At 53.3% G+C, this 25,535-nt stretch overlaps 1 protein-coding gene across 1 annotated transcript; it reads left to right on the top strand.

Annotated features, from left to right (window-relative positions):
- The first annotated feature begins 1,932 nt into the window (after positions 1 to 1,932).
- Positions 1,933 to 25,535, top strand: ANO8 (anoctamin 8). The gene is made up of 18 exons (XM_020969336.2): positions 1,933 to 2,213; positions 11,361 to 11,471; positions 11,704 to 11,836; positions 12,374 to 12,512; positions 12,632 to 12,728; positions 14,445 to 14,561; positions 15,023 to 15,150; positions 15,662 to 15,823; positions 16,363 to 16,515; positions 16,885 to 17,011; positions 17,706 to 17,761; positions 18,381 to 18,455; positions 19,516 to 20,331; positions 21,023 to 21,214; positions 21,508 to 21,639; positions 21,889 to 21,999; positions 22,752 to 23,391; positions 24,749 to 25,535. The coding sequence occupies exons 1-18, from the start codon at positions 2,099 to 2,101 to the stop codon at positions 25,108 to 25,110; spliced, it is 3,666 nt and encodes a 1,221-aa protein (XP_020824995.1). The 5' UTR covers positions 1,933 to 2,098; the 3' UTR covers positions 25,111 to 25,535.

Genomic DNA, 25,535 nt, shown 5'->3' with positions numbered 1-25,535 from the left:
ATGCCATGAACTACAAGATGGAACAGCCAGGAGGCCAGCATCACTGGATCAAAGAGTATGTGTCTGGAAGTAAGGTGTTAGAAGACTAGAAAGGTAGAAGGGGACTAGGTTATGAAGGGCTTTGAATGCCAAACAGAGCATTTTGTATTTTGTCCTGGAGGAAAAAAAAAAGTCAGTGGAGTTTATTGAGTAAGGGAGTACATGCTTGTACCTGAACTTTAGGAAAATTTCTAGTGATTGGATGGAGGATGGATTGGAATGGGAGAGCCTTGAGGCAGGCAGACCCACCAGCAGCTAGTGCAATGATCCAGGCATGAGGTGATGAGAGTCTGAAGTAGAGGGGTGGCAGTGTCAGAGGAGAGAAGGGGGTGTATTGGAGAGATACTACAAAGGTGAAATTAACCATTTTTGGCAACAGCTTGGCCATGGAGGGTGGGAGATAGTAGAGTCCAGGATGTCCAGGATAGTGAAGAGTCTAGGTTTTGAGCCTGAGGGACTGGGAAGATGGTGTTGCCCTTTACGGTAATAGGGAAGGTGGAGGGGAGGGGTTAGGAGGGAAAATAATGAGTTCAATTTTGGACATATTGACTTTATGATGTCTACTGTTAATCTAGCTTGAGATGTCTGAAAGGCAGTTAGAAATGGGAGGTGAGCAGATAGGTAGATTGGAGAATCATCAGCATAGAGATGGTCATTAAATCAATGGGAGCTGATGAGCTCACCAACTGAAGTGTTATTGAAGAGAAGAGGGCCCAGAACAGATCCTCAAAGGAGACCTAACATTAGAGGGTGTAAGATGGAGGGTCCAGCAAAGGAGAGAGAGAAGGAGTGGTCAGAGAGGTAAGAGGAGGACCAGAAGGGAGTGGCATCCCAAAAACCTAGAGAGAAAAGTGTGTCAAAGAGGAGAGAGTGATCAACAGTGTCAAATGTTGCAGGGATCCAGGAGATTGAAGACTGAGAAAAGGCCACTGGATTCAGCAACTAAGAGATCATTAGAATCTTCGAAGAGAGCAGTTTCAGTGGAATGACAAGAAAGCCAGATTGTGAGGGTGGTGTTGGGGGCGGGGGAGCTAGCAAACACACCCTGACTCTACTACCTAAGCCTGGCTCATCTACCCTGGCTGGCTGGCTCCTTGCCCACCTGTCTACTATCCCTCTGTCTGCCTCTCTGGATCACTGCCTGCCAGTCCATCTGTCTCTCCCCTCTCTTATCCACATGTCTGTCTGTCTCTCTGCCCTCCCTTCCTTCTTGCTTCTCATTCTTCTGTCTTACAATCTACCTGTCCATCTCTCTTCCTATCTGCCTGTTTCCCTGCTATCCTGTCTGCTCATCTATCTGTCTCATCCTACTCTTTACCATTCTCTCTAGCTAGTAGGAACCCCACCCAAAGAAGATTATCAGAACCCAAGGGTGGGATTGGATCCCAGGAGGGCATTTGGTCCTTCTGCTTCCAGGACAATGAAAGTCTACCATCCATGTTAGGTGGGTATTTGTCCATCTCTTAACACACACACACACACACACACACACACACACCCCCTCCACATACATTTCAGATGGGTCCAGGCAAGTTCTCACCGGTCCAATGCCGGGAAGGGCCCCAAAAGGGGAGGGGCTGAACGCACCCTCCATGCACTTCCAGGCCAGGGTTATGGGCGCACTGAGCTCGGCCTCTGCAGGGCCCAGCCAGGTCCCCAAAGCAGACCGAGCTTGGATTCACTTTCCACGGCGCCGAAGCCACACCAGCAGCGTGCTGGTCAGATTTGGGGGTGTTGGGGGGCGCTCAGGGTCCCGGGTCCCTCCACAGCTCCGGGGCTGGCCCTCTCGGCCCCCCGCCCAGGCCTGCCAGAGGCGTCCAATCAGCGGCGGGGGGCGCGGCCGGCTGGGCTCTGGGGCGGGGACGGGCCCCCCCCAGGATCGCGCGGCTCTGGCGGCGGCGGCGGCGGCGGCTCCAGCGGCTCCAGCAGCAGCAGCTCCTTTCTTTGTCTTCCGCTAGCCCCGGCGGCGGCTCCGGCCCCATGCCCCTGCGGCCGCCCCGGCCGGGCTGCGCCCCCCGCGGCCCCTGAGCCCTCCCTCTCCGGACCGCCCGCCGCCACCATGCCCGACACGGCCGGGCCCGGGGCCGGCGGCACGGCGGAAGGCGAGCGTGGCAAGCGGCCCCCCCCGGAGGGCGAGCCCGCGGCGGCGGCGGCGGCGGGGGCCGGAGTCCTGGGTAAGGCGGCCGCGGACCGGACCGGACCGGGCGGGGAGGGAGCGTGGGGCCGGGACTGCGAGGGGCGGGGTGGGGCGGGGCGGCCCGGGGCACTGCAGCGCTGCGGGCGCCCCCCCCCCACCCTGGGCAGGCAGGCTGCAGTGGGGTGGGATGGGGGCATGCGAGGCTCTGGGCACTCTAAGGCCCGGGAGGTGCGGGCAGTGCAGGGAGGCCATCCCAGTCTCCCCATCAGTCCCCGGGGTCCTGTAGATGTGCGGGCCAGCTCCTGCTCCATCCCCTTATGTGGGACACTGGCTGAAGGACCCTAGAGCTCCCTTACCCTGAGTCCCGGGTCCCCTCCTGCTCTGCAGTCCCAGTGACCTCAGATCAAGGTGAGGGGCCTTTAGGGGGCCTCGATAAGGGGAGGGGGGAGGCTCTGCCCCGGGACCAGGCAATCCTGGTGGCCTCCTCCCAAAGTCAGTAACACTAAACGGCAGGTGGGACACAGGCAGAGCTGAGGAAGCAGTTTCAGGAGTACAGCCTCTGGGCCAGGCTCCGAGTTCCCCCAGGCCTTCGATCCCTTGACCCTCCTGTCTTCACTGGGCCCACTCACTCCTCCTTCCCCACTCACCTCAGGTTGCTGTCACCCAACAGAGCTGGGGTCTAATGAGGCCAAGGTCACCGGTTAAAGCCTTCCTTAACACAGTGATCTCTTCCCTCTGTTTCTTGACCCCAAATGAATCCCTGGAGTCCAGATCCAGACTCAGCCCTAGCCCCAGATTGCCTTTGAAACCAAAACAAACCCCAGAGCCCAGACTGCTGAGACTCTGGCCCTACACCTGGCCCTAGACCCAGATAGTGATTAAGATAATGGCCCCAGGCTGAGCCCTGAGTCTTTCCCCTGGCCCCCGAATCAGGGAGCCTTGGCTAGGAGATGGGAATGTTTCAGGTTAGACTGTCACCACTCCTGGGAATACAGCTGTGTTATGTGCCACAGACACTATGTGTGTGTGTTTGGGGAGGGGTCTCTGTGCCCCAAGACTGGACTGTCATATAAAACAGGGGAAGCGTCCTGGACAGCTCCTACAGAGAGATTCCAAAGGTGGCTGGCACACACCTACTGGCACCTGACCAGGTTACTCACACACGTGTTTTTAGGCAGCAGCCCACGGGCCCAGGAATGTTTACATAGCCCTGGCCCAGATCTGCAGCTGGGTTACCTGCCCAGGTACACAGGTATGCAATGCATTCTGCAGCCTTCCTTTCTTAGGCTTCTCTGATGTGGGTCAGCTTCCGGGGACACCAGCTCCCACTGGAGCCAATCCACCTTTGCTTTCAGCCCTAGGACTTTAAACTCTTCAGACTTGCTAAATCTTCCCTGATCTCTTGTCCCCAGTCTGAGGCCTGAAGGCCCAGGACCCTGAAATTCCACCTGAGTCTCCCTAGCTCCTTATGCTGCCCCCAATCCAACTGGTCTAAAAGAAAACTTCCCAGGCCCAGGCTAGATCATACCTAAAGTTTCCAACCTGATCTTTAATCAAAATTCCATAGTCCCAATTTAGTTCCTGAACCTCTCCAGGCCAAGAGTATGGTATCTGACCTCCTCATTATCCATTTGGAGATTGGCCACCTTGGTTTTCTAGATTGAATGCATTGGTCCATTCTATAATCCCAGGTTCACTCTCAACCATTCAGAAAGCCCCCTGATTACTATTGGATTTGGGGGTTCCTTCTCACTAGGGACCTGCTAAGACCTCTCCAAAGGACCTTCAATTCCCATTCTATTCTTTTTTGGACCAAGGAGGAGGAGGGATCCCAGTCATGGGATTTTCATCAGTGTAGGGAATTCCTGGTATGAAAACTTCTTCCCCCAAGGCAGAACAGCTCTTGCTGTTCTTCAATTTACAATCTTAGTGACCTGCCCAGGGTAACTTAGCCTATTTGTGCCAGGGGAGGACTTGAACTCAGGTCTTATTAATTTGGACTCCAAGGCTGGCTCTTGATCCTGGCCTATCCCAATGCTGCGCCTAGTTTTTCCTATCACCTAAAAAAAAATCAAATAAATTGGGCTCATTTAACTTGATACATGGGTGACCTGCCCCCCCCACACACAGTTGACTACACTTTTTCTGATGATCCCGGTTATTCCACCCAGATCTGCAGATAGAGCCCAGCCTGGATCTGTCCTGGCTGTGTGACTCTTAGTTAAAGTCTGCAGACTTTCTGTAGACAAAGTAGTTACATTTACAGGTTTATGGCTATAATATGTGTCCTGTCCTGGATCCGTGATGTTTTTATGTACAACTGGACATTCTCTGTCCTGTAATTGCAGACTCTAGAGGCACCCACAGGTACCTGCATATACACACATGCCCCTGTCCTCACCCCCAGCTGTGATGAATCATTCTTGGCAGCTTCACATGCTGGGCATCTGCCCAGGAGCATGCATGGAAACGTTGGGGCCAGAACTGTGAGATTATGTAACATGGTCAACTCTTGAATGTCCCCATCATTATGAGTTAGTCTGGAGGAGAAGTCCCACACCAGAGGTTTGTTTGGAGGAACAGATAATCCCAAACCATTTTCATTTGGCTTTGCAATTCATGTCTCTGGGTATGTTCTGCCAGGGCTGGGAAACTGAGGCGACTGCTTGAGTTACTTTGCATTCCATGAGCAATAGAACTGACGGATCAGGAATAGGAGGTGGGACCTGTGCAGAACCTGACCTGGGACTGAACAAACACTGAATAAAATGGAAGGGTTAGAACCAGGTGCTGCCTGGGCTTTAGGAGACCTGGGCTCTATACCTAACCCTGATTGTAACTTGTTAAATGGTCTCTAAGCTTTCCCATCTTTGAAGTGGGGTGAGGTGTGGACCAAATAGTCTCTAAGGGCCCTTCCAGCCCTGACATCTTGTGTCTTATAACACAAGGGCCCTTATAGGCCCTCCTAACTCTGCCATTCCTTGTTCTAAGGACCCCCCCCCAGCTCTGACATTCTGTATTCTAAGGACCCTCCCAGCCCTGACATCCTGTGTTCTAAGGGCCCTCTCAGGTCTGATACCTCTGTTCTAAGGGCTCTCTTAGTCCTGACATTCCTTGTTCTAAGGGCCCTCCCAGCTCTGACATTCTCTGTTCTAAGTTCCCTTCTAACTGGTAGAGTTTGTCTATTCACCAAATATCACAGGGCACCCAAATGGAATCATCCTTACTTCTAGAGTCTGATGCATAGTTATATTCCTTGGATTTTAAGTAAGAGTAGTGACTGCCTAGTAATCATTCCATTTGATCCCTTGAGTAGGATGTCATGAGGTTTTTCTTCATCTTTCTACTTTTCTACCTTTTCCCTCCAAAAGGCCCTTAGGTCCTTCAGTTTGCTTGGATAAGCAGAAAGAACAGCTGGGGAGGAGTTTGCTTTCTCTTTGGGTTCTCGTCTTTGCTACCTCACATGGATAATGTGAACGTTCAGAATCTTCTGTAACGTGATAGAATCATACCGTATGTTTGAACCCTTGAGTGTGAGCTTAGCTTCTGGCATGTGCTTTCTCCATATTAATCTTCAAAACTACTTGTGCATTTAAAAATGCCATACAAAAAAAAGGAAAAAAATGAACCTTCCAACACTGACATTTTATTCTCTGTACTAAAGACTCTGACATTCTCTGTTCTCAGTTCTCTTTGGACTCTGACATTCTATGCCCCTTTATTCTACAGCCCTTTCCACTCTGACAGTCTGTTCTGTATGTTTTAAGATTCTTTCCAGCTCCAAAGTATTTTCCTTAATGTTCTAAGGTTCCATCGAGCACTGACACTCGGTGATTTCCACAGATAACTCACATTCAGAATTCTGATTTGACTAGACTTGGCAGTGTGTAAAGTAGTCTGCCCACATGTGTCCCCCCACACGGATATCCCCAGGTCTTGCTTATCTGGGCATTCTGCTCCTCAAACAGGCCTGCCTTTCTTTCCCACTCTGGCTAGATGGCTGCATCATTCCCTGCCCCTGCTTTAGCCAACTTGGCCTCCCCCCACAAGAGCTCAGGCTGTGCCAGGGAGCATGGGTGCTGACAGTGCCAGTCCTGTTGGCTTGGGGACAGAGACTGACTGCCTTTGTCTCCAGGCTAGGGTGCCTAAAGTATAGCATGGTGAAAAAAGAAATAGATTAGATGTCAAAGGAGCTGAGGTCACATCCTAGCTGAACTACTAACTCCCCCTCTGACCTTGAGCAAATAAATCATTTTCTTTCTGTGGGCCTCAGTTTCTCCATCTGTCAAGTAAGGGGACTGGACTTAATGCTTTCTAAGATCTCTTCCATTTTTAAATCCTCTGGTCCGAGGGGTCAGGAAGTCTGAGCAAAACTTCAGATACCTCCCTGGAATGACCCATGGTACATGGCAGGGTAGAGGTAAGGTACTGCCCCTCAAGCTTGGGGAAACCAGTATCTTCCTTTGGCTACATGTCCCATGAACTGCAGGGGTTAAGCTAGACACACGTGTGCACACACAGAGACATACCCACACAGAGCTAGGGAGAACCGGAAACCCTTTGAGTCAGATTGGGTTGGGGGTGGGGGAACAGAGCCAAGCAAGGTCCTCACACAGAAGAAGACTTGGGAGTCCGGTTTCCCCAGCCCTGGCTTGAAGTCATTTTGGTGTAAGTTGGGGGAACTTGTCATTGAACTGGGGTCTGGTCCTAATCTCCTCATTACTGGAGCTTTCCCATCTCCATAGAGACAAGCTCCCTTTTCCTTATCCCCCTTTAGGCTTCAGGGCCTGGTTGCTGGCAGATGTGGGAGGCTGAGTCTTGTGGCAGCCCAGGCAGGGGCTCCAGGATTGGTCACTGGCCAAGCCTGGAAGTGTGGGAGCAGTGAACAAGAAAGGAGAATTGGGGTGAAGGCAGGGGCATTAGTTTGGGCATGGGTAGACTGGCAGAGCCTTAGCCCCTCCGTACCTTCTCCCCTGCCTACCAGCACAATACAAGCTTGTGGCAGGGGTCCCCTTGCTTCGTTGACCTACTCGGCCACTCCATTGTGACCTCCCACTTCCCACCGCTCCCAGGCTAAGCTGTGAGCACGTCAGCCTTCTAATGGGCAATAAACCCTCTATCTCACCACTTTCCTCCCTCTCCCCCCAGTAAATATAGTTTACAAAAAACTTTCAGGGCAGCTAGGTGGCGCAGTGGATAGAGCACTGGCCCTGAATTCAGAAGGACCTGAGTTCAAATCCAGCCTCAGACACACAACACCTACTAGCTGTGTGACCCTGGGCAAGTCACTTAAACCCATTGCCTAGCCAAGAAAAAGAAAAAGCTTTGGAATTGGAATAAAAAAACTTGGGTTCACATCCTGCCTCTTCTGTTCTTTATTACCTTGAGCAAGTGACTTCTCTCTGGGCCTCAGTTTCCTCATCTGTAAAATAAGATGGTTGGATTAAACGACCTCCAAGGTCTCTTCCAGCTCTAAATCTGGGATCCAGTGATCTCCAATAGAATCTGTCACAGGATGGGGAAATTTCAGCCATCCCATACCATTGTAAGTTAATATTTTTTCACTTTTATTTCCATCTCAACATTTTTTTTAATGTCTCTTTTTACTGTCTACATGGACAGGTTTTTTTTTTTCTTTTTGGTGAGGTAATTGGAGTTAAGTGATTTGCTTAGGGTCACATAGAGTAAGTGTCAAGTGTCTGAGGCTGGATTTGAACTCAGGTCTTCCTGACTCCAAGGCCAGAGCTCTATCCACTTTGCCACCTAGGCACCACCTAGCTGTCCCCTGACAGGTTTTAATTATCATTGATACATTTCATTTGGGTACAACAAATAGTTCCCAACAAATTCTCAAACAGCCTCTCCCTGTAAGCCCAAAGTAGATTCCCCGAGAAGAACACTACGTCACTTTCCAGTTTTGCCTATTACCGTTTATCACAATCAATGAGCTTGGGTACCATGTAGCCTTAGGACTGTGACATAATTGTGTTTGCCTTTGTGTTTCAATAAGTCATTTTTCATGGAGAGGCACTGTGGTATAGTGAATAGAGAAGAGGGTGGGGCCTTGGAATTTGGAAGCCCTGGGGTCAAGTTTTACATCCAGCACATATGAGCTATATGACGGAGGACAAGCTATTAAACTCTCAGAGCTCCCAACAGGTAATTCAAGGCGATGAAAAGAGCCCTGAATTTACAGTCTGAGGACATGGGTTCAAATACTGGCTGTGCTACTTACTACCTTGTAACCTTGGCTAAGTCCCTTTACCTTACTGGGACTCAGTTTCCTCATCTGTAAAATAAAGGAGTTAGATGTTAAAGGCTCGTTCTTAACTCTAAGTCTAGAATCCTAGAAAGTTGCAGGCTAATTACAATTTGCATCAGTGGAGGAAACCTCCAAACCATTACAATCACAGGCTAGACCAAAAAAAAAATCTTGGGCGTATTTTGGTGGTGGGAAATATTCTTGAAGAATGGTTGAGTTGAAAGTGATCAGAGTGGAAGTTTGGGTCCATTTTCTGGTCTTAACTCTTCTTAGATGTGTGGCTATGGATACATTCCTGAGTCTTTGTCAAATGGAGATGATAATCTTTGTACTATCAACTACACAGGGTTGCTGTGAGACATTTATATTTCACTGTAAAATTCATTCATTCATTCTATGATTATTTATTAAATATCTGCTATATGAAAGGTACTGTAAGGTATCTAGATAGTATAGTGGATAAAGAGTTGGACCTGGAGTCAGGAAGTACTGAATTAAAATCTGGCCTTACTAGCTGTGTGTCCCTGGGCAAGTCATTTCACTTCTGTCCATCTTAGTTTTCTATTTTGTAAAATGAGGATAATAATAACACCTACCTTGCCAGGTTGTTATGAGGATAAAATGAGATAATATTTGTGGAGTGCTTTGCAAACCTTAAAGTGATCTATAAATGCAGGCTATTGTTAGTATTATTACTGTGTTGGATATGCAAATACAGAAAAAATGCAATAATCCCTGCTGTCAGGAGTTTGCATTCTTTTAGGGGAAATATGTATGAATAGAAGCACATATATCCAGAATAAATACTGTATATGCAAAATAAGTACTTGTATTTATTTTGGGGGGGGGCCTAGCGTGGTGAGATTGGAAAGGCTTTGTGTAGAATGTGATGTTCAAGCTTCATCTTGTAAGTTAGTGATTCAGTGAAGCAGAAGTGAGAAGGGCTGGCATTACAAACATGGCAGAGAGCCAGTACAAAGTGAGAGGTGGGAGATGGACCACCTTGTTTGAGAAACAGAAGAAGACCAGTTTACCTGGCCCATAAAATACAGTGTGGGAAGGGGGAAAGATGTATAACGAGACTGTAAAAATAGATTGGGGCCAAGTTTTGAAGAACTTTAAGAACCAAACAGAGGAGTTTCTCGCTGATCCTAGAGGTAGTAGGGAGCCATCGGAGTTAATATGGAGTAGGGGACGTGACATCAGATTTGTGCTTAAAGATCACTTTGGCAGCAAGATACCGGTAACAGCAAGTAGGTCAGTTTGGCTGAAACAGAGAGTACATGAAGGGAAATAATGTGCAGTATGTCTGGAAAAGCAGGCTGGAACCAGATGATGTAGGGCATTAAATGCCAAATGGAGAAGTTAGTATTTTATCTTGAAGGCAAGAGGGAGTCATTGGACCTTCCTAAGAAAGAGGAGTGACATGGTTAGATCTGTGCTTTAAGAATATCATCAGCTGTGTGGATGGACTGGAGAAGGGGGAGGATGAAGGCAGGGACCAATTAGGAGGCTGTTTCAATCGGCCAGGCAAGAGGTGATGAAAGCTTGAACTAGACTGGTGGCCATGTAAGGGGGAGGGGGCGTAGATGTGAGAGATGTTTGGGGGGAGGGTTCAATTTCAATTGATATTACTTGGCAAGTCTTGTGAGGAGGGGAGACAAGACAGAATGAAGAATAAAAGGTGTCTCCACAGTATTGTGAACCCAGGAGACTGGAAAGATGGCAATGCCCTCCTCGGAAATAGGGAACTGAGGAATGGGAGAGGGTTTGAAGGAGAAGTTTACAAAGTTAGGTCTAGAATATCCAAGGAAATAATGAACAAAAAGTAACAATGAAGGGACCCAGCTCTTCCAGATCTCAAACTATTACATCCTCAAAGCAGTTTGGTAGTGGTTTAAAAAAATGTAGATTAGTGGGACAGAGTAGATGAGCAAGAAACGGAAACAATCCAACTGAATAATCCACACTTTAACAAACCTGAGAACACATGACCACGGAATTAGAGATGGAAGGGATATTCTGGACTCTAGAATACCTAGAATCTATCAGGCAAACCCACTCATTTTACAGATAAAGAAACTTAGGCTCAAAGATGTTAGGGGACTTGCCCAAGGTGACGGAGCTCTAGCTGTAACTCTGTTTACCTCAATGGCAGGATTAAAATCTAAATCTCTTGACTCCAGGTCCAACATTCTTTTATTTTCTTTTTTTCCCCAAATTCTTTTAAAAGATAACACTTGTAAATAGTAGAGGTTAATTTTTAGTAAGACTTCACTTTTTATTCTTCTAACACTTCGCATTTGAATAGGAAGGCAATTAGGTGGTGCACAGGATAGAATGCTAGGCCTGGAGTCAGGAACACCTGAGTTCAAATGCAGCCTCAGACACTTACTGGCTATGTGACCTTGGGCAAGTCACTTAACCCTATTTCCTCATCTGTAAAATCAGCTAGAGAAGGAAATGGCAAACCGCTCCAGTATCTTTGCCAAGAAAACCCCCAGAAGGGCCACAAAGAGTCAGACGTGCCTGAAAACAACTAAGCAACAAGATGTGGATCATAGCTCCAAGGCTGGAAGGGACCTCGATGACCATCCCCATTCTTTACAGATCAGGGGGACTGAGACCCAGCAAGATAAAGTGATTTACCTTTCAGATCAGAGGCAGGACTTGAACCCAGAGTTAGTGCTTTTTTCCCCTGAACCACATTCCCTCTGTCCTCCGCAAAGTCCGGAGAGGTTGACAGTACAATGATCATTATCTCCATTTACAGAGAAGCAGATTGAAACTCAGAAAGATGAAGACACTTGCCCAGGGTTACAAAGGCCAGAACCAAGATGTGAATCCAGGTTCCCCATCTTCATGTCCAGCGCTCTGCCACAGTCCTTGGCCCCAGTGATTCTTTTCTTTCCCTTTTCCCAGACAAGCTATTTGGGAAGCGGCTGTTACAGGCAGGACGATATATCATGTCCCACAAATCATGGATGAAGACGGTGCCCACGGAGAACTGTGATGTCCTCATGACCTTCCCAGGTACCCTGGACCTGCACTTCCCCTGTATTCTAGCAAACCCTTGACCTAACTTCTGGGAAGGCCTGATTCCTCAGGGAGGGGAGAGCAGGGGCCTGGACCCTGCAGGTATTGGGGAGGTGGGTAGGACAGAGGCTCTGAGGCCCAGGACCCAAAGACTCTGCAAGAGACAGTCACCACAGTGCCCAAGTACAAGGAACTCATTCTGCTTCCTCTGTCTCCACCCCACCCTCAGACACGACTGACGACCACACCCTACTGTGGCTTCTGAATCACATCCGTGTGGGTATCCCTGAACTCATAGTACAAGTCCGGCACCATCGGCACACGAGGACCTACGGCTTCTTTCTCACTGCCACCTATGAGAGGCAGGTTCAGGCTCCGGGCCTCCCAGTACCCCGCCCCACTCCTGCTGAAGCCAGAGCCCAGCTTCCCCCCTCTCCTTCCTTGCAGCTCTGCCTCACCTCAGCTCTGGACTCCCTCCCCAAGCATCTTTCCCCCTAGTTCTGGGCTCCTGCCTTGTGAATTCTCCCTCCCCCAGCTCTGGGCCCCTTCAGCCTCCCCCACTGCTTCCCTCTAAGCTTTGGGATCCCATCTATCCCTCCACATCTGGGATCCCTCCCTGTGCATATCCCACAGCCCTAGCTGTGGAATTGATCGCCATGCATCTTCCCATCACCCCTCCGCATTTAACCCCCGCTCCAGGGTTCCTTTCCATCTACTCCCCGCCCCAGCTTGTGGGCTCCCTCCCCACACACTCTTCCCCACCCCAGCTTTGGGTCCGTCCTCCTTCCCCGGTCCCTCCATTCTCTCCTCCAAAGCCCGCCCCTTCAGAGGCTAGCTCCGTTGGGGGAGGGAACATCAGGGTGTGGATTGGGTCCGTGACCCCACCCCTTCCCCCCTAGCCTGCTCCGTGGGGCTGATGAGCTGGGGCTGCGGAAGGCCGTGAAGGCCGAGTTCGGCGGCGGCACTAGGGGCTTCTCTTGCGAGGAGGACTTCATCTACGAGAACGTGGAGAGTGAGCTCCGCTTCTTCACCTCCCAGGTGCGCCGTTCCCTCCGGCCCCACAGCCAGCGGGGGCCAGGGCTGCCCTTCTCTCCCCCTCCGCTGACAGCCCTGATGAGGACCCAGAGGCACTCCATCCTCCCATCTTTCCCCCGCAGGAGCGGCAGAGCATCATCCGCTTCTGGCTGGAGAACCTGCGGGCCAAGGCCGGGGAGGCGCTGCACAATGTGCGCTTCTTGGAGGACCAGCCCATCAGTGAGTGAGCCTGAGGGGAAGGGTCTGGGGAGCGGTGGGGCGGGGCGAAGAGCCAGCCCAGCCAATCAGTGACCCTGCTAGAGAGGTGGGGTCGCAGGAGTGGGGCCGAGAGCCCCCACCAGCACATCAGCCCCTCCCGCTGTGGGGCAGGTTGGGGAGCAGGGGCGGAGCCATGAGAACCACCACATGACGGGATGTAGTAAGATCTCGGTTTGGAGAACCTGCAAATGAGTGAGCAGGTCAAAGGAGGGGCTTAGAGAGAGGCCCTCCCTAAAAGAAGTGCGTTACAGGGAACCCTTAGAAGTTTTTGGGATTGCGCTAGAGAGGCAGTGGTGTGGTGGGAGAAGGAGCCCAGCGTTGAGTCAGAAGACCTGGATTCTCTTCTGATTTCTATCCTCACTCCTGTCACCTTGGATAAGTCACTTCCTCCCTCCTGCCCTCAGTTTCCTTCATCTATAAAATAGGGAGAATTATCCTTTGCCACCTCACCAGGTATTATAACTGGGAAAACGTCTTAGCACAGGCAAGGTTATTATTATATACCATAATTATGGCAACCATTAATGAATAATTATTTTGCTGGGATCAGAATTATCACTAATTGCTGAAAGTATTCTAGTAACATAATTATATTGACAATTAACATAATTTGGTAATAATAAATATAGCTATAATAATAATAATAATATAGAGATTAGACAGGACTGGGAGCCTAAGGGCCTGACAGCCTGGGCAGTGAGATTCTCTCTCTTTGTCTCTCCCCTTGTCTTTAAAACACGTGTGAGTACCTCTGAAAAGTACCCAAAGGCCTATATTTCTCATTGTAAAAATTATTTCAGGTCCCACCGACACAGAAGTACAAACCCATATATAGGTCAGAAAGTTGTAGGATTTTGAGCTGCGAAGGCCCTTAGGACTTAGAATGTCAAAGCTGGAAGGAATCTTAGGAAACATCTAGTCCAATCCCTTCATTTTACAGATGAGGAAACAGGCTTAGACACATTAAGTGTCCCATAGATAGTAAATAGAAAAAGGGATTTGAACCCAGGTTTCCTGATCAAAAAAGCCACACATGCATGCTCGTAGTGCGTGCATACTAACCTATTTTGAGGCAGAACCCTGAGAATCTTGTTCCCCCAGAGTATCTCCAGGCTTGGGAAATGGGTTGGAGAGGTAGGAATTGTGTTTGTAGCTTGAAAGTTATGGGCCTTTCAAGGACAACTGCAGCTACACCTTAGACCTGTAGGTCTGTAGATCCCTGTGTCGCTGTCTGTGGTGCTGACCGAGGAAAGGGAAGGCTGTGTCCTTTGGAGAGAGCCTTGAATGACATGGGTGAATGGTGGGGTGGGGGTGGGGTTTGGAAGTGATTCACTGAGATTATGGGGATGCCTCAGTGAAAGCCCCAGCCTGGATCATGGCTATTTGGGGACAAATGAGTCTGTCAGCAAAGAGTCAGGCTCTACAGAACTCAAGAGAGCAAACCCCTTCTTTTCCTTTCCCTTCACTTCTCAGCCCTGTCTCACCTTTATCCTCATAACCACTCAAAAATGAAGGGACTATTGTTCCCATTTAGGAAATCAGAAAATAGGGCCCAGAGCAAAGAGGGGACTTAACCAAGGTCATCCTTAGAGTTGGTAACTGAGGCGTGGCTGTCAAGGACTAGATTTGAGTTCCTTGGCCTCCCCACCCTAACAAGCCTCCGTCCTCCTTCCCCAGTCCCAGAGCTGGCCGCCCGTGGAATCATCCAGCAGGTGTTCCCTGTACATGAGCAGAGGATTCTTAACCGCCTCATGAAGTCCTGGGTGCAGGCTGTATGTGAGAACCAGCCCCTTGGTAAGGTGGGGTCTTGGGCCCTCCCCTTTCCTCTGTGGTCATTGGTCCTTCCCCATCCATCAAGAAGAAAGCATGGCCCCTCTCCTCTTTGCCTCATTTGGACATGTCCCCAGCTAGCTTTAACCCTCTCTCCTTGCCCAGAAGTAGTCCAGAGGAGACCACTGAGAAGGGGGGAGATGCCCTGGGCTTGGGCAAGGAGTAAAGAGGAACTGCTCTCAACTCTTTCCTCACACCATAAGCAGCTTTTTCCTTCTAGTGCACAGATATAGCCCCTCCTCTTTCTTGTCCAGCTGCATTTCCCCCCCCCGCCCCCACTCCCCATTCAGATGTAGCCCTCTCTCACTGTTCAAGAGTAGCCCCTTTCCCCAGTCCCAAAGGGAGATCCTGGGGAGGGGAAGGAGGGAATGTCTTAGGCCTTATCATCTGGCCCCAGGCCAAAAGCTTGCTTCTCTCAATCCCAGATGAGATTTGTGACTACTTTGGGGTGAAGATTGCTATGTATTTTGCCTGGCTGGGTTTCTATACCTCTGCCATGGTCTACCCAGCTGTGTTTGGCTCTGTGCTCTATACCTTCACTGAGGCTGACCAGGTGAGCCTTCTCTGGGAATGAGCCTTCTCTGGGAAGACATGGATGTCCCAGGATACACTCGGGAAGATTTACCCAGAAGCCAGGGAGATCTGGAGACACAGGTCCCCAGAGAGATATAATGCTTGGGGGATGGGGAGAACTGAGGAGACTCAATGAGACTTGGAGAGATTTGCAAACACCCAAGGAGACTTGTCAACACCTTGGAAGATCTGGGGAGACTTGGGCCATGGGACAGTGCAAGAAGTCATAAGGGACAGTGGTCCAGGGAGCCTGGGATTGGGTTATTACAGAAAGATGATGAGAGATGGGATAATGTAGGGAGAGCATGTTGGGGGGCGGGGCATAGGAGGAAGATTCACTCTTTTGCTTAGCATAGTACCTGGCACATAGCAGGCACTTAATAAATGTTTACTGATTGATTGATTGGCTCTGAATTAGAGATGGAAGTTGCTAGGGCTGGGATGTCCCTGCCTTGTCCTTTTCCTTCCATTGTCCCTCTGGATTCCCCCAGACCAGCCGGGACATCTGCTGTGTAATCTTTGCCATCTTCAATGTGATCTGGTCTACACTGTTTCTGGAAGAGTGGAAGCGCCGTGGGGCCGAGTTTGCCTATAAGTGGGGGACCTTGGACACCCCTGGAGAAGCCATCGAGGAGCCCCGGCCCCAGTTCAGGGTGAGTCGCTCACCCTCCCTCCATCCCCATTCTCCTAGGATCACAAGTCTCCCCTGAGGCCTGGACCCCATCCTAGGCACTTGCGGGAATGGGAGCAAGTCCTGCCTTGCCCTTAGGGGGCTGGGTGGGGACACTGGAGATTAGACCTCCTGGTCACTGGGAGGAGAATGTGCGTGAAGACCAAGGGGAAGGCACTGGGGATGGGAGCAGTAGGGAGGCTGCCTGGAGGTGGTGATGGGCAGGGGAAGGGCATTCCAGGGATTCCTATCAGGACCAAGACTCCTGCAATTTAGTTGGATGGGCAGGAGCCATCCCCTCTCTGGGGCCCCAGGCTCCTCATGGAGAATGAAGTGGCTTGTCTCTAAGATGGTCCTGAAGGTATCTTCCCACTCTAAACCCTCTGGGCCTAGGCTGGATGGCAGAGGGCCTTGAATACCAGTCTGTTTACTTTCTCCTTAGAATGAGGGTGCCCTTGGGAGCTATAGAAGGTACCTGAGCAGGGGGACCAGGGCTGGTCTCAACACTGCCTCCCTCTACAGGGTGTCCGGCGGATCAGTCCTGTGACCAACGTGGAGGAGTTTTACTACCCACCTTGGAAGCGACTCCTCTTCCAGCTGCTGGTTAGCCTGCCAGTGTGTGCCACCTGCCTCATCGGGGGCTTCCTGCTCATGCTCGGCTGCTTCCAACTGCAGGTGAGATGCCTTTCCACCTCCCCCTCCCCAAGACCAGGAACCAGGGACCCACCTCAGCCCCAGGCAAAGCCCTGATTCTAACTCCAGGCTAAATGCTGACCCCAGCCCTAAACTGCATCCAGGACCTCAACCCCAGGCTGACTCTAGGACCTCCAGCGCAGGCTAAGTCTAGGACCATGCTTCCAAGCTGAGCCCTGCACCTAGCCCCATACTGAATCCAGGTCTCCAGCCTCAGGCTGAGTCCTTAGACCCAGGTAGAGCCCTGATGCCAACTCCAGGCAAAGTCTAGGATCCCAGCTGCAAAGAGCCTGAGCCCCGCCTGCCTCCACCCTTAGTCCTGGCCTGACCCCTTTATTCCCTGCCTGGCAGGAGCTGGTGCTCAGTGTGAAGGGGCTGCCACGCCTTGTCCGATTCCTGCCCAAGATTGGCCTGGCCCTCTTGGTCAGTGCCTCTGCCGAGGCCTACAAGAAGCTTGCCTACTGGCTTAATGACATGGGTATGCAAGGGACCCCACCCCTTCCCAGAGACATGAAACTCCAGGCCTCAGGGATAAGGTCACCACCCTGCCCCTCAAGATATCTCGGGGGTGGGAGAGGTGGGGAAAGTGTGGTTGCTGGGAACGTTGGTTGCTTTTCTTTCTGGGTATCAGGGGACCACATCCTCTGACGCTAGCCAGCCGTAAAGAGTAGGGAAGAGCATTAAGGATGTGCCTTCTGGTAGCCTTGTGACCCAGAGTTGTCACTGCCCAGCCCTTTGGTCTTCTCTGTGCTTAAAACCTCAGGCAGCTCACAGCCCCAACCAGCACACAAGACCTCGGCAGGAACATAACAGAGATGCCAGGGAAAGCCACCCATTAAATACTGGGCCTCTAGAATCTCACTGGTTCCACAGAGGCCTAAACTTTGCCTTCCTACCCAGGCAATTGGCAATTCCTAGACAGTTTGGGAACATTAGCCCTGAGACTCTGGGTCTCTTTTACCTCTAGCCTACAAGTAATCTCTTAGTGGGAGAATAGCAGATGCCCCCCCAGTGCTTTTGGCAGCACCCGCCTATTCCCACAGCTCAACTACCCAGCCTCTGGTTGTATTAATTGAGTGTGGGGGGGTATATGTCCCTCTGGGGACCATCCAAGACCCTGACTCCCCCAACCCCAGCAACTCTGCCCCACCTCACACGTCTCCCTTTGGCAGAGAACTACCGTCTACAGAGTGCCTATGAGAAACACCTCATCGTCAAGATTGTTTTGGTGAGTGAGGGGTCTAGTCTGTGCCACGGAGGCCAGGCTCCAGCCCTGAGGGCGCCAGAGCCGGGGACTTTCTCTAGAGCTTTCTGACCCAAACATCTCAGTTCCCATGTAATCAGCTGAGCCAGTCACTGTCCCCAAATTGGAATGTGCACAGCCCCTGGTATCCTAGATACCTTGTTGGGTTATGTCTGTGGGCCCCTGTCTCAAGCAGAAGGTTCGGTGCCTCCCCCTGTTCCGTGATCCTGGGTGGTCTGCTCAGTGCCTGCTTCACTGCTGGGGAAGACAGGGAAGAGGGGAGGAAGAGCTGCCTATTTAAATGCAAGGTTCAGTTTCTACTGGCCATGGGAGCTCAGTGGGGAAAGCCATCGCTGTGGGCTGGAGGCAGTCAGGGAGTACTTACTAGAGGGGGCGCCCAGAAGGATGGCTGGGGTTTTGAGTAGAGAAACTGGGGAGGATGTTCTAGAGCGAGGGGAGAAGGGGGTGAGCCTCAAGCTCACTGAGGCTGGCAAGGGCCTGGCTTGTCTGGGGTAGGACGTCCTTGCCTGCCTCAAGGTCCTGGGCTCCCCAGACTCAGCCCAGCCCCTCAGCCCCATCTCTCCCACCCTACCCTCCACCCCAGTTCCAGTTTGTAAATTCGTACCTGAGTCTTTTCTACATCGGTTTCTACCTCAAGGACATGGAGAGGCTGAAGGAGGTAAGAGACCCGACCCCCAAGACCTTGGCATGAATTTCAGGCCTTCTGGCTCCCAATTGGGCTCCAAAGCCTGGCCCTTCTCCCCTGACCCCTGACCTGGCCCTCAGCCCCAAAGCCTCTCTCTGGCAGATGGAACAAGGAAGCCAAGGAGCCGGGAGCCAGGGCAAGCCCATGACCCGCCTTGCAGCCCCACCTACTCCAGTCCTCCATCACCTTCATCCCTTCCATCTCCCCTCCCTGTTACCTAGTCACCCTTCTCCTCTCCCCTCTCCCAGTGACTTCCTGAGCCCTTCCTCTCCTCTCTGCCTGTTTCTCTGTCTGTCTCTCTGTCTGTTCTGCCATCCGTCCTGTCCCTATGTCTGTCCCTCCACAGCTCCTGCTCATCCTCTCTCTCTCCCAAAGCCTGGAGCGCCAGCTCCGTGCGGCTGTCGTCCCCTACGCTGCCCTCCGTCTCCAGCTTCTCCTCTTCTCCTTCCAGGGCCTCCTGGCTCTGGCCAAGGCCAGAGTATGGGCTGGCGTAGGTGGGGTCATGCTGAGGGTGTGGCCAGCAAGGCCAGGGATGGGGATGGGCAGGGACTAAGTGTGGGGCTGGGAGCTAGGCGCTAGAAGGAGGGGGCGTGGAGATGGGGGAAACTAAGTACCCAGAATTCCACTGAAATGCTGATCAAGTGCCTGGGGCTGGGCTATACTGAAGTCCAGGTCCTTGGGTAAAGGAGGGATGGGATCAGTGGGGATTCCTAAACCATTTTTTCATTTAACACTCCCCGGGAAAGCAGGAGCACCCTTAGAACCTAGACTGTCAAGTGCTCAGAGATACAGAGATCATCTCCTCCAACGTTTGTTTGGGGAAGCTGAGGCTCAAACAGGGAAATGATGTGGCCAGTCACACAGGGAATTAAAGGGAGGGTGAGCCCGATGACTGGAGAGATTGACCATCATGCCTAAAGTCACACTAGTGAACGGTGCTAGGTTCCCTCCACAGGATAACTCCCCTTCCCCTCCCCACCCGCCCCCTCTTCCTTCCCCAGTACCCTCCCAACGCTGCCTCTTTCTCCCCCAGATGTTAGCCACCCTGCTTATCACCCGTCAGTTCCTGCAGAATATCCGGGAGGTACTACAGCCTCACCTGTACCGCCGGCTGACCAGCGGGGACCTGAGCGCCCGCACCCTCTGGGAGTTCTCCAAGACTTTCCTGAAGCTGCTCACTCACAGGCCTCCTGTCCCAGAGGCCCAGCCCCGAGAGCCACTGGCGGGGCCTCCTGAGCCCAGGGCCCAGGAGGGCAGTGGCAGTGGGGGTCGGAAGTGCCTCAACGGGGGCTGCGGGGTCCCTGAGGAGGAGGAGGAAGAGCGGCGGAGGAGAATTGGGGAGGGTGGGGAAGAGGCAGGTGGTGGCGGTGGGGGGGAGGAGGATGATGAGGAGGATGAGGACGATGAGGAGGAAGATGATGAGGAAGAAAGCCTTCTGGACTGCGGCCTAAAGCTAAGGAAGGTGAGCTTTGCCGAGCGGGCTGAGCGGCAGCGACGGGCAGGCCCAACAGGTCCCGAGAGCCTCCTGGAAGAGGGTAGCCCGACCATGGTAGACAAGGGCCTGGACCCGGCGGCCGTGTTTGCCTTGTGTGAGGATGAAGAGGACGCTGAAGAGCCTTCAGACAGTCCTGGCCGGGAGCCCCTCGAAGCACCTGGGGGCCCGCGTGGGGAACGGCCTGGTGGTGAGGGTCGAGACCAGGGTCCTGGTGATGATGAGGCCGAGGCCTTGGGCCCGGGGGAGGACAAACGGCGAAAGCAGAACCGCACATCCTGGATCGACCCGCCTGAGGAAGATTACTCCCCCCAGCTGACCCAGGCCGAGCTGGAGAGCTGCATGAAAAGATACGAGGTGAGTCCTGTGGAAGGGGCCTGCGCTTGACTTTCAGACAGCCCCCAAGCAGGAAGAGCCCTTGAGCCCTGAGGGAACTGACCAGAACTGAGGTAATCAGGAAACATCCTAAGCTACATGGGGCAGGAAGAGTTGGGGGCCTTTTGAGAGGGTAACACATCCGCTGAGGGATGAGGAGCTGGGTGTCAGCTGGGATGATCCTGGGCTGAAGGACATAGCTGGTTCTGACACAGACTTGCTCTGCGAGCTTGGGCTTCTCTGACCCCAGTCTCCTCTGTAAAAGGAGAGCCAGATGGTCTCTAAGGATGCACAGTGGAAACCTGGAGTCAGGAAGACTCATCTTCCTGAGCTCAAATCTGGCTTCAGACACTTGCTAGCTGTGTGACCCCGGGCAAGTCACTTCACCCTGTTTTCCTTATCTGTAAAATGAGCTGAGGAAGGAAATGGCAAACCACTCCAGTATCTCTGCCAAGAAAACCCGAAATGGGGTCGCAAAGAGTCAGACAGGGCTGAAACAACTGAACAGTGAAAACAAAGGCTATCCCCACAATCCTCATCCAGCCCCTGTGCTGACAGTCTGTGTTCATGTTCTCAATGGACTCTATTCTGCCGCAGCAGGCAGAGGAGGGGGCTGGGTGGGAAGGTGGCAGAAGCACCAGGGTGTGTGTTGAAGCCCTGCCCCCACCCCCAGGACCCTTTCCAGGACTACCAGGAGATGTTTGTACAGTTCGGCTACGTGGTGCTCTTCTCTTCTGCCTTTCCCCTGGCTGCCCTCTGTGCCCTGGTCAACAACCTCATTGAGATCCGTAGCGATGCCTTCAAGCTGTGCACGGGCCTCCAGCGGCCTTTCGGGCAGCGTGTCGACAGCATCGGGCAGTGGCAGGTGATACACACGGGCAGAGCCCGCAGTCGGGACCTGGAAGGGCGTCCCTAGCTAGGCCCAGCCGCGGAGCTTAGCGAGGGGGATAAGCGTTCAGCGGTGGGGAGTGGGGGGTAAGATGGTCCCTCTGGAGGGGATGAGGGCTCAGAGGAATCGGAGGGACCACGGGGATGGGGATTTACCAAGAACTCACTGGCAGACACGGGACTCAGGGAGAAGGGGCCAGGAGAAAGCGAGGAAGGGGGCCCTTCTGCCTGGGCTGACACTTCTCCCCGTCCATCTCCTTGACCCTGCAGAAGGTGATGGAGGCCATGGGCATCCTGGCCATTGTGGTGAACTGCTACCTGATTGGTCAGTGCGGACAACTTCAACGCCTCTTCCCGTGGCTGAGCCCAGAGGCCGCCATTATCTCTGTAGTAGTGCTCGAGGTACAGACTGGCTAGCCTTGGCTTCTGAGGGCATCCCTGGAGACAGGGGTTGGGGAAGGGGGCAGCCCCTCAACTCTGCAGGTCTTCTCCTCTGGCTCATGGCATCCATTCCCTTCCCAGCCCAGCCCAGGCCAGCTTTGTTTCTGTATGGCGCTTGAGGGCTCGGGCCAGTCTTTGTGTTAGGGAGGGCCCTGGGTCCCTCAAGGACTCCTCCACACTCATATCTCTGTCTCCCCCGCCGGTTCCCAGCACTTTGCTCTGTTTCTGAAGTACCTCATCCAGGCGGCCATCCCGGACATCCCTGCCTGGGTAGCTGAGGAGATGGCTAAGCTGGAACATCAGCGGCGAGAGGCCTTCAAGGTGAGACCATCTCCAGCTCTGGTTCTTTCCAGCCCTGGTCTGATGCAACTGGGAGGTCCTGTATCCCCCCATCCTTTCCTACTCTCACCCTCCAGAGTGAGACACCCCAAGCCATTCAGGACCAGGATCTGTGCCCCGCCCAGGCTCAGCTCCCCCTGTGGTTGGAGCCTAAGGGATTTGCTTCTCCCAGTGCCAGGTCCCTCCTAGTGATTCCCCAAACCTCTCCAATTCATCTTCCTCATTCCTGAATGTCCTGGTGTCTGCTCCCATCTATCATTCCTCATCACCTCCCAAGCCCTTCCCCAGTACTCTATTCTCTGGTCACCCTCCCACTCTCCCTTACTGACCCTCATAGTCCCCAAAAGCCACTTTCCCCTCGATTTCTCATCTCCCAGCTCCAAGTTGTCAAGTCTCCCTCCAACACCTGCCTGTCTCTCATCAATCCCCCTCTCATATCTGGTCTTTCCAGTTGGACATCCACTCAGTTCCTCAACTCTCCCAATCCTGTCCCATGGATGCCCTTTCTCCTGCCAACACATGGTCGTACCCCTATACCTCTTCCTCGCCTAATGCTTCAGACCTTCCAGTTCTAGCCCCTTGACCTCTGATTGCTTGTCTCTCACGCTTCTTGTCTCCTAATGCCTGGTTTCCCCACAGCATCATCCCATTTCCCACCCATCCCTCCTCTCACCTGGACCTCATATGTCCAGCCTTACCCCTTGACTCCCGCTCATGCCCCTGGCTATCCCTAGAAACACGAGCGCCAGGCTCAGCATCACTACCAGCAGCAGCAACGGCGAAGGCGGGAGGAGGAAGAGCGGCAAAGACACGCGGAGCACCACGCGCGACGGGAACGTGAGGCTGGGCGTGAGGAAGGCCGGGCTGAGGGCAGCAGTCCAGATCTTGCCCCTGAGAAGGCACCTGCCAAGGCCAAGGGTGGGCCCGGCCCAGACCGGCCCAAGAGGCCAGGCTCCCTGCTTGCCCCCAACAATGTCATGAAACTCAAGCACATGATCCCCCTGCAGGGGAAGTTTCTGTCCTCATCCTCTTCGTCATCCTCATCCTCTGCAGGGGGTGCCAGCCCAGCTACCCGTCAGCCGCAGGCACCCTCCCCCACGGGAGAAAACCGCCTGCCTGCCTTCCTCAGCTTTAAGTTTCTCAAGTCCCCAGAAGCCAAGCGAGAACAAGAGCGAAGCCACTCGCCTCCCAAGCCCTTCCACGCCGGCAAGCTCTTCCCCTTTGGGGGCCGGGCAGAGTCCACCACTGCATCTAACGGGACAGGCGGGGGGCAGGTGCGACCCGACGGCGCTCCCAGCAAGGCCCAGCGTCCCGGGCTGGCAGATGAGGCCGGTGGGGAGGAGCCCGATGCCTGTGCAGAGGACGAAGGCTCAGGTCATAAGCTTTAACTTGGGGTGGGGTGGGGACCTGGGGACACCTGGGTCCCAGTTAGAAGAGGATTGAGGGGCAGATGCAAGGACAAATGGGGCCTGGCTGGGGAGGGAAAAAGCCATAGCTTCCTCCCTCCTACTGCATTTGACCCCTGGACATGAGAGGGTATGGTACGAGAGCTATGGGCTACCCCCAGTCCCCTTAGGTATGGGCAGCTCCTCGAAGCCACGTCCCCCCTAGGAGGGACAAAGGCACTTACTGCCTCTTCCTTCCGTTCTTCCTCAGTCTCTGTGTTAGAACCTCTGGGTACTAGAGACAACACAAGGGTGGCCTGGATAGCACCCCCTCCCCATTTCCTGCCCTGCCCTCCTAGGACAGGCCACCCCCGCATGGCCGACCTGCCCACCTCCATGGCCTTCCCTCCCCCCTACCTCTATGCAAACCCCAGTGCCCCCAGCTCCTCAGCTGGGCTGGCCCAGGGACCTGTCCTCTGGGAGGAGACCTTAATCAGGGAGAAGGGGCCAGTTGGGAGTGGTCAGTCAGTCACCAACCAGTATTTAGACCCCAGAGCTGAGCTGGGGGGCTGGGTCCCTGTCCTCAACAAAGGGTCGGCCCCAAGAGAGCAGTCCTCTCCGTAGGGCAGAGACCACAGCCACAGTCCCAGGCTTGTTCCAGATAAGCTCAACCCAGCCAGGCCATGGGCAGGAACAGAGGGACCCTCCCTAGGACTCCACACCCCCTTCCCTCCTTGGGTGACCAGAAGAGGGGGATTTTCACCTTAGTGCTTTTTGGTTTGATACCACCACTCCCTCCCACCCTGCCCAGCAAAGCCTGAGCCAGAGTGAGAAGTGGGCATCAGGCCTGCAGCAAGAGACAGGAACCTTCCCTCCTCTCACCCCCCAATCTGGGAGGGGTTAGGAGATCAGAGGCATGGGCTGGACCCGATGAGCTTTCCCCTGCCATCCCTCTCCCCCCTGAGCCATTGTCTAGAAGCAATAAAGCCTTCCTTGGGGGTAAGGGCAGGCCCCAAACCCACCCTGGCCCAGCTCCTCTGTGCTTGGTGCCAACATGGGGGCACAGGGCTGTGGGCAGCGCTGGGTGGGGGTGGGACCAGACTAGACTCTTTCTGGTTCATGGAGGAGATAAGTAGCCGAGAGATTGATACCGAGGGAATCCCCTAAGGACATTCCACTCCTCACCCCAGACTGGGGAATGCCACTTTGTGCCCACGGGCTGCCCTAAGGCTTGAAAGCCTGTCTGAAGCCAGTGTGAAGCAGGGGCAGTGCCAGCGAGGCCCGAGTCCTCTTGGTCTAGCCCCCAAGGGCACTGCACTGGAACTGCCCCCTCTCCCCTTCCGCAGGGACAGCGCAGCCAGCTTCTGGTGTCCCCTCCCGTGCCCACCGCCGGAGCCCTGCACCACCACGCTGCTCCTGCCCACCATCACCCAATACGCCCCCGCCCACAGGCTGCTGGCAATGGGAGGGCCCCTGGAGTTGTGGGGGTGAGGGGAGTGGCACTAGAGAGGGCCATGTAGCTGAGTGCCCACCCTGTGCCCGGGTCCCGGGAAGCCCTGCCTGGGTCCCTGCCCCACTCCCTGCACCCCCTGCTCAGGGTGATGACAGCTTCTCCAGCCCCCCACTCCCAGGGCCCTGCCCTCTGCCTCCAGATGACAGCCCCAGCCCCAGCCCCCAAGCCATCTGCTGGCCAGCTGGGTGGCACTAGCCAGCCCCACCTCTTTCCCACTCTACCCTCCACTCCTGAAGCCCTGGGCTTTCCTTCATTCACATATGCAACATGAGTTATTAATGCAAGGAGCTGAGGCTGAGCACGACTGATGATGGCCAGCCTGTCCTCTCCAGGCCAGGGGAGGGAGTGGAGAGGGTTAGGATGTGCCTAGCCTGGCCTGGCAAGTGGACTGGGGGGTCAGGATCCACCAGTCCCAGTATGTTTACTCCCCACCCACTCCCTAGGGCTCTGAGGGTTGGCCACTGATCAGAGGCGAAGAGGAAAAGGCAAGTTTTTTGCCGTCTTCTTTCTTTCAATCCGGAAGGAAATACCTAACGGGGATTATTTTGATTTCTTCTTAATTTATTTTGTCATATTTTTGTAAGCTTTGCAGAAATGCAATAAAAATATATTTCAACAAA

Source organism: Phascolarctos cinereus, unplaced genomic scaffold (assembly GCF_003287225.1).
Source record: "Phascolarctos cinereus isolate Bilbo 61053 unplaced genomic scaffold, phaCin_HiC Scaffold_4;HRSCAF=312, whole genome shotgun sequence".
Lineage (NCBI taxonomy): Eukaryota > Metazoa > Chordata > Mammalia > Diprotodontia > Phascolarctidae > Phascolarctos > Phascolarctos cinereus.
This window is presented reverse-complemented; position numbering and strand designations above follow the sequence as displayed.